The sequence below is a fragment of the Cupressus sempervirens genome, chromosome 9 (assembly GCF_028749045.1).
Source record: "Cupressus sempervirens isolate cs-2001-9-10 chromosome 9, ASM2874904v1, whole genome shotgun sequence".
Taxonomy (NCBI): Eukaryota; Viridiplantae; Streptophyta; class Pinopsida; order Cupressales; family Cupressaceae; genus Cupressus; species Cupressus sempervirens.
Window position 1 is genome coordinate 82066859 of NC_143126.1, and position 9185 is coordinate 82076043.

A 9185-nucleotide genomic window follows, 5' to 3' on the forward strand; every position below is an offset into this window, starting at 1 on the left:
ACAATATTTTATACACCTAATTTTCTTAACTAGAAAAACAATTACTCTTACGCGTACAACCCCACTATACCAAACCAATCATTTACCAGAAATAAAATATAGTTAACTAACCGCAGTCCCACTATAGAATGCACAACCATAGCAATAGGTTCCCCTAGTTTTAAATAAAAATCATATTTTAATCAAAAATAGCACCCACGCTCATAAAATAAAATTGAAATCAGTAATTGGGATAAGATATAGGGCGGTGTGGTTGTCCTTATCCTGCAAACTAAACAACTGAAAAGATTTATATGGTAGGCGCATCCTTTAATGCTATAAATACAACTTTCCCAGGGCAGGATAGGGACAGAGCGCACACCATATCAAAAATATCAGCGGCACATCCACGCAATCAATGCCACGTGGCAAAAAAGACAAACCCTAATCACGCGTTCCCACCTTCCTCGTTATATTCAGCCCCTTTTCACGGGTCTTCATAATTTCTTCTACCAAATTAGTTCGGCTCTACAAAGGGAAACTGCAGGTCCATTGTTCGAATCTCCGCAAAGGGAAACTGCCGGTCCAGGGTACGAATCTCGTCAAAGGGAAACCGCCAGTCCGGAGTTCGAATCTCCGTGAGATGGAAGACAGAGTCAATATGCACCACCGCAGGCTCAGAAGCGCTGCGCTGCTTTGCTGCTGCTGCTTTGGCTCCGAGGATACCGAGCGCTCACTTCTGAAACCCTCGTGGCTCCAGAAGGTCGCGAGGTCGAATTCGGGTTCGGAAGCGGCAGCCATGGATTTAGATTCTCCGAAGTGGTGGCGCAAGGGCTGGAACAGCGTCAGGCGTGCGGGGGAATGGTCTGAAACCCTAGTGGACGATTATGCCGGGGGTTGCTGCAGCGGGCGTAAATGGAAGAATTTTGTTCGGAGGTGCAAGGCAGATGGAAGATCGATCTACAGTACGAGGCCTGCGAGGTTCCATTACGATCAGATGGATTATCAGCTCAATTTCGATGAAGGGGGTTTCCAAGGCCAGGGTTTGTCTGAGAGTCCAGGATCCTCCTCTAAGCTTTTCAAGGGAGGAGCTGGAACAACTGCCGCTCTATGAATGGAATAAATTTGCCGGGAGGACATGGAAACCCTAAGTTTTTTTTGTTACCGGGCTGGCTTGCAGAATCGGAATTGTGGAATTTGTTCGAGCGGATTCGAACCTGGGATCACGGCCATTGAAATTCGTCGCAAACGAATTTGTACAAAGTAGTAAATATTGGAATGGTTTGGGTAATTAAAATTGTGCTGCCGATTCTACTGTAAATATTGTACTCTGTATTATATTATATGATCTTGCTTTTTAAAAATAATTTGTCGTTGTTGACGGAGAATTTGAATGACAGGTACACATTTTAGATTTAAAAGGCTTAAATTTTCAAATGAATTTTTATTTTAATTTAAATAGATTCCATTATGGTCATTCAGACAAGATTATTTCGCCACTTCCTCTGATCATTCTCTATTGGAATACTATTTTCTTGTCTTGTTGTGCTGCCGTGCATCTTCATAGAAAAAACAGTTTTAATAAATTATAGGCAACTTTTACTTGTCCATCTTCATATTTAAAATCAGTTTTCTTATTATCATTGACAACTGGAACGCCTTTTGAGATTATATCACTTGTGGTTTCGTATTAAATTGTGCAATTTATTTCACGTCAAAATCGCCTAACAATGCCAGGCAAGTTAACGACAAAAAGCTTAGCTAAGAGGGGTCAAGATCAAACTTGACGTTTGTCTTTGGTTGCATTGACTGCATGCAAGAAATTAGTATTCTACTCTCTCGCTCCTGCACATATGAATTTGATTGATTGCACGATTATAAGTGAAAATGATGATACGATACATTGACAAGTATATAGAAAACAGAGAATTTACGTTGTTTTTTGAAAAAAATAGTAAAAATGATATTGATATTATTGTTTATAAAAATATAATATCAAAATTAGTAGATTTATTTGGAGACTTTTTGGATAAAGTTCATTGGTATTATTTACAAATATAATATAACTAAGTTTTTTTATTAATAAAGTTTTATTAATTTAAATCAATTTATAGTTTGAAAGTATTAAAAGAGTGGAATGTCTAAGTTGTGGTTGGGAGGAATCGTCAATTTTTAATCAAATTTAACTAATGTCAATAATATCACAAGGGTTGAACTTCAATATGCATTAGAAACCAAAAAAGCAAATGGCCTAACTCTAGCCATGGAAGAACTCCTGTGTCATGAGAGCAATGCTTGAGGGCAATGAAGGATCAAATTTGTCATTCAAATCTCCTTGTTCGAGGGCTTGAGAACGTTTCAAATCTAGGAGTCTACATCCATCTACCTCATCATCTTCACTCTCCTTCTATGTGTCTTATCGAGGCAAGATGGCTAAAGAGAGCCAAGGGGGAGTCCTTGGTGGAAGCTAAACAACTAGGACCGATAACTAGCCAACCAAAGGTGGAAGTTGGTGGCCAAGTAGGGAGTTGACTGAACACCTAATTGAATAGGAGGGGAATGTCAACCCACTAGAGTGTCAAAAATACACGAGTGGTGGTGGGGAGTAGTGGGCTCTCCCTAAGGCCTAGAGAGAGAATTGCTCTACCTACTTGAACCCTTGCATCATTGACGCCTTCCTTGGGAATGTGGAGGTGCACAAGAAGAAGAGATATCATGAGGCACACAAGCCATAATGTAGGGCACATTGGCCTAGTGATGTAGGAGCTTCTACAAATGGGCCTCCTTGAGAGCAACTTTGTCTGCTTGAACCTGAATCTAAGAGAAGATAACATAGCTAAGACAAAATGTCATTTTATATGGTTATAAGCCTTGGCAAAATCATTTTTGGAAAAAATAGTTGGTTGACCAGAGACACAAGCCCATTCAATACCTTCCTAGGCAACAATAATGTTATAAAGAATATAATGGAATTGGATAAAACATGTCTGTTCTGGTCTAAAAATTTTGGGGAGAAGATGGAAAACTCAAAGAGTTGGAGCCTTAGCAATAAATTTATAAGAAACATTATGCAAAGTGATGGGTGCCAATTACAGATGTCCTCGAGATCACTAGATTTAGGCATTAACTTTATCTTAACTTTGTTAATTTCACTTCCTAAAGTACATGTTGTAGTGCTTCTAGATAGACTTGGTAAGAATCATTCCCTAAAGTGTCCCATAAGACTTTATAAAATTAAACTGTGAGACCATCACATCTCGAAGCTTTGTCACCAGCCATGGAAAAGGAAACCTCTCCAAGGTCTTTCTCGGAAAAAATCCTATCACAAAAGACAATTTGAGAAGGAGAAAGATGATTGGGGACACAAGCCAAGTAATCTCTAAGGGCCCGTTTGGGTGCAAGCATAGGAATAGAAAATTAGAATGCAAATGTGGAATAGGAATGAAAATGGGGAATGGGAATGGAAAAGAGTAATCCCATTCTTGTTTGGTTTGCCTAGTAGTTGACTAGGAATATGTTACTCCCTTGTTTGGTTGTACAAAATTGGAATTGGAATACAGTTATTCTATTTGTTTTAATATATTATTATATTTGGTTAATTATTTCAACTTATTGTAAAGAAAATAATTTTATATATGTTTATCCCAAAGGCGCCAAGGTTGCAGTGAAACAACCATACTTCAAGCAAGGTGCCCAAGATGGCATCCTCATGCTCCGTGTCAACAACCCTCAAAATGTCGAGATTTTGGCCTCCTTATTGGGAAAGCCAGAAAGTTCTCTGGCCAAGGATTTGCTTGGACTGCATAGTGAAGGTAACAAATACTTTCATAGTGAAGATTGGAACAAAGCAATTGACTTCTATTCCAAATGCATAGATTTGGCTCTCTCACCCAACAAAATTGATGCTCAGGGTACATCTACTTCGAACATCCAAGAGAAAGTCAAAGAAAATCTTGTGTGTTCATACTCAAATAGGGTAGAAGCAAAGATTAAGTTGAAACTATGTGGGGATGTCATAGAAGATTGTGAAAATGCATTAGCCCTTGATCAACACCACCTAAAATCCTTGTTTCACAAAGGTAGGGCTTTTCATTATCTTAGAGAATACAAGTTAGCTTGCCAATGCCTTGATAGAGCTCTGGAACAGTCCCCTGATGCCATCGACATCCACTTGCACTTTGAAAAATCTATGCATCTCAACCGTCAGAACTAGAAAGGTGAATTGATCTCTCTACCTATTTCACACAATGCTTCTAGTGCACCTAAATTCAGCAATTATGTTGGCCCAATCCTGATCAAGAAATCAGTTGGGTGTGATAGAGGATTGTTTTCCACCAACGATGTAGATGTCAAAGATTTCTTGCTTGTGGGCAATGCCATTGTGTTCAGGCCTTATGTGCAAACTCATGGACCCAAAAATATATAAAATTTGGGATAATAGGATTGAGAATAGGAATGCCCTATTCTAATAATATGTTTTTTTTGCATAGACTTATGCTTGTTTTAGGGGTAAAATTGGAATATGAAACCCTATTTTGATTGGGCATACCAAACAGAGAATAGAAAACATATTCTAGACTATCTATTCCTATTCCAACAACCAAACGTGTCCTAAGAGCTTGTTGGGAAACAAGAGTTGATTCTTGAATAGTGAAAAAATCCTTATAATGAGCTACAAATGCTAGAAGAATGTCATGAAGTTTAGTACGAATAAAGCCTCATGCTTTGATCCTTTTAATTCTCGAATTGGAAGGCTTTGGGTAGTGTTGAAAATAATTCCTTAGTAGGATGATCCCCTACTTTAAGCTAGTATAATCATGACTTAACTTGAGCTCCTCTAGCAGTGTAAGTATAATTGTATACCATAATTAAACAACAATAAATAAAAGGAATATAGGTAAGTGATGAAAATGATACAATAAGTGTTGATAAAAAGTGATTTAGCATGATAGATATGGATATTATGAATAATAATACTAATTAGCTGAGTCATGACCTATGGATGTGACCTTTCTTGTGCTCCTATGACATATAAAAAATAAAGAAAGCACAAAGCAATAGATATAAAGGAACATAAAACTATTAGAATGAATGTTGATGATATTTTGTCGGGGAGTATCTTAAGCATTGGAGAGTATTGACATGTTGCATTCATGGACATGTTCATCACTATGTCATGATGATGTGGTTAAATGTGCAACATGTAAGTCGAAGACATACGAAAGTTGTACTTGATTTACAGAGAGCAGTTCAAAGACAAAGCACCTAAGAAGCAGTTACTAATGTTTGCATTATATCTTCTAGTAGAGATATAATCTATTGATATGTAGTCAACCAGTGACTTATTCCAATCTGATGATGACGTCAGCAGATGTGCAAGCCCTAGTGTCACAAGTGTGAGAAGTTGTATAGACTATGAGTCGACAGTGCTATTGTAATTGTAAATTAATTAATTATCTTATTATAATTAATTGGGAAAGCCTCAAGGCCGAATCAAGGAATTATTTTGAAGATATGGTATAAAGCAAAGATATTTTCCATATTTGTAATGTAAGTTGTATGCAAAGTAAATAATCAAGTGCAAAAAGGAGCAGAGTGTTTATTGAATGCATGTAAGCGATCCAAGGGATTATTAGATGTGAATTGTATGATTTGGTTACAAGATTAGAAGGATCAGAAGTCTGGTTGATGGGACAAAGGAAGAGGAAGGAAGTACTATTCATTTCTATTATTCTACAAGGAATAATACAAAAATTATTTGGACAATGGATTCATTGGCCTTGCACCTGAAGCTATTTGAGTAGTGGGTCTAGTTGTCTTCCACAACTCCTAATAGGGTTGGCACAACTCTTAACAGGGTTGAAATCTCCTAACAGGGATTCAAAGTCTCCTAACAGGGATTCAAAGTCTCCTAACAGAGACTGATATGTACTGAATGTTGTTAAAGAATCCTAACAGGGTCCATCCTCTAACAAGGAATATTTAGATCAGTACACCATCTTGTGGGTACCATCTCCATCGAGGTTTTCCCTCTGATCAAGGGTTTTCCTAGTTAACATATCTGGTGTTATTGTGCATGACTATCTTATTGTGGTTTCTAACTATATTTATCATAAGTTATTTAGTCTAATAAGGTTGATAATTGATAATTGTGATATTAGTTGGATAACTGATTCACCCTCACTCCCCCCCCCTCTTAGTTATATTTTTGGACTATGTATTCTAACAAAACTATGTAGACACTCCTTATTCAAGTTAGTAAGAGATGAATCCTTTAGTCAACAAGCAATAGTAAAACAAAGGTAGAATGAGAGAAGCTAAAGGTTAGTACAATCAAGTTGAAGACTACTGATGATAGTTGAGATGAAAAAACAATGAATCAAGAAGTTCAAGAAGAACTTTGGATGATTTTGAAAGAATGTATAAGCAATATTGACATTTAGGGGATATTAAAAAGTAATAATACCTATCAACAATATATATGTTAGGAATAATATCTATATAACTAGTTGACTAAAGGAAGTTGTCATTAAAGAGTCGAAAGGATGCAATGTAACTCTAGATGCTACCTTAACTTGGATGAGACACTTGAGGGTGATCCACTCGAAATGACAAGATGTGTAAGAACTAAAAATTGTATTTCTTTGAATATACTTTCTAAACTACTAAGGTTTTTTCAAAACAACTAAGATTAGGTGGGTCAAACTTTGCATGCATATAAAACTATTCCTAATTTTTAAAGAAAAAATATAATATAATTATATTTATGTGTTGCATAAAAGACATAATTTTATTTATTATTTTGCAAATCTCTTTGATACGATGATAGTTTAGAGTGATATCTAGAAGTTGTGTATTTTTTTGTAATTTTTTAATGAATTTTTGAAGTGACTACATCTTGAGATGTTGGTACATGTTCATGCATTGTGCATAACTTGCATCAAAATAATTGAAAAATGAAAACAATGTTTTTAAAAAGTGTGTATAATGATGTGTAGAACAATAATGTGTAATGTAGTGCCTACCTCATTTTGCTTCAGTCATATTTACAAACACTTTTAGGCCAAATTTCATGATGTAGTGGTACTTGGTTAACTAGTTGGTTGATACTATTTTCATGATTTGCTCATATAGTTGATGAGATACTTCGTACTCTGGATATTTTTGGTGTTATTGTGATCCATGGATATTCATATGATGATGCTATATGTTTGGATATGATGTTCATAGTTAGATTCACGATGATGTTCATATGGATTATGGATACTTACCCCATACTTGCATGTGTATGGTGCTTGTGTCTGTTTTACTTTTTCATTGTCGTGACATATGTGGTTAGAGGAGGGAGTCATAGTCACCTCTTAGTCAAGATCTACATGATGTACCACTCCCCATGATTTCTTGTTTAGTACATGCTTGACTTTTATGTAGGTACCGAGCATCTACTTCCCTAAATTGCTAGGATGAGTGATGCAGGAGCATATCGCATGGGAAAATTTTAAAATTAAAAAAAAAATAATAATAAATAAATAAATTGTGGAGGAGAGAGAAAATGATGAAAATAGAAGGAAAAATAATAATAAAATAAAATAAGGGAAAAAGGAGAAAAGAAAAGAAAAAAGGAATTTCTATTTTCGAGGTGCATAGGTGGCGTAATAGAAAAATAAAATAATAAATGGTTGTCATTCCATTTATCGAGGTATGTAGGTGGAATTCTAGAAGGTTGTGGATATTGTGTAGGTGGAATCCTAGAAGGTTGTGGATATTGTGTAGGTGGAATTCTAGAAGGTTGTGGATAAATCATGCATTGGGTGGTAAGTGCCTATTTAAGCAAGGCATATGAGCATTTCTAATCAAGCTTTGGCAGGTCAAGCTTCAAGGTGTGAAAGCTCTTAAGGTGTAGCTCTTCAAGTAGAATTTCTTGGGTGGAAGCTTTGGAGGTGACGGCCCTTAGTTGGGAAGTTCTTCTTGGTGAAGCTTTTGGTGTGAAGACTCTTCTTCTGGAAATTCTTATTTGGGAGTTCTCTTATGTTGAAGAATTTGTAAACTTCTTTTTGAAGAAGTCATATCTATGATATCATCTTGTGGATGTTGTAAGGATTTTCAAGTATGATAAAATTGCTTGGGAAGCATTTTGTCTCTCTTTGTCTCCATGTTGTTGCATTCTTGGTTATGAGTTGGTAAGGGTGGTGTGGCCCTTCATCAATGAGTGTGTCCTAACACAATATCTCAATGGTAATGAGGGGAGATAGTTTTTAAGTCCAAATCCCTACCCCAAGCCAATTTTTCGTGTGGTAAAGGACAAGTATTTGACTTATCCACCCTTCTAGATTCGTCGAGGTGACGTGAATTTGATGACTTAAGCTTGGAGTTTGAATTTTTATGTTTTCTCTAGTTGTTGTGATTCTTTGGAGTATGTGGTCTACTTTGTGGTTCAAGTGTTATAAATAAGCAAGGGGAATTAATTAAGTAAACATTTTAATGGAAAAACTTTAGAGAGGAAAATATCACTTTATTTATTTAATTAATTGGGAAAATTAATAAAATGGTAGAGTGAAATTTAAAAGAGTTAATTAAAACTCTAATTTTAGAATAAAATAATTAGAATTATTAAAATGTTAAATTTGGCATAATTATATTTGTTTTTTGCAACAATGATAGAATTATAAGTTGCAATTAAATGATGGCCATTAAATATTATTATTTGATTAAAATATATTAAATATATATTTCCTAAATCATCTTGCTAGTTAAAGCAAAGTGGAATTATTAAATAAAGAATTATTTTATTAAAAAGGCACTAAGTGTGCATGGAATAAGTAAGTAAAATTAAATAAATACAATAAAAAGAAATTAATTAAAAGAGAGGCCAATTGGAAAACATAAATCTAACTAGGGTTAGAGGCATATTAATTGGGAATTAGAGCTTATTCCTCTATGCACAAGTTTGGAGGAGCAACTTGAGAATTGACAAACAGGATTTTCCTTGTGATCTTTTGGAGATAGGAAATTCGTGGGCACAAGGATTCATCAGATTTTGTCAGCATCAAACTGAGGTAGGAATTTGAACCAAATTATTTTGAAAATTCCTTAAGAATCCTCTATCTTCTTTGTGCTTGTAAGAACAAGAAAATTACCATGACAAATCTATGGAGAATTTATGTTGCTTTCATTTCCATAATTCTAGCTGAAAGAATCTAAAACCC

At 35.5% G+C, this 9185-nt stretch overlaps 1 protein-coding gene across 1 annotated transcript; it reads left to right on the forward strand.

Annotated features, from left to right (window-relative positions):
* Nucleotides 1–473: 473 nt before the first annotated feature.
* LOC149537726 (uncharacterized) lies at nucleotides 474–1346 on the forward strand. Its single transcript, XM_089799100.1, has one exon. The coding sequence runs from the start codon at nucleotides 623–625 to the stop codon at nucleotides 1091–1093; it is 471 nt and encodes a 156-aa protein (XP_089655226.1). The 5' UTR covers nucleotides 474–622; the 3' UTR covers nucleotides 1094–1346.
* Nucleotides 1347–9185: the final 7839 nt, after the last annotated feature.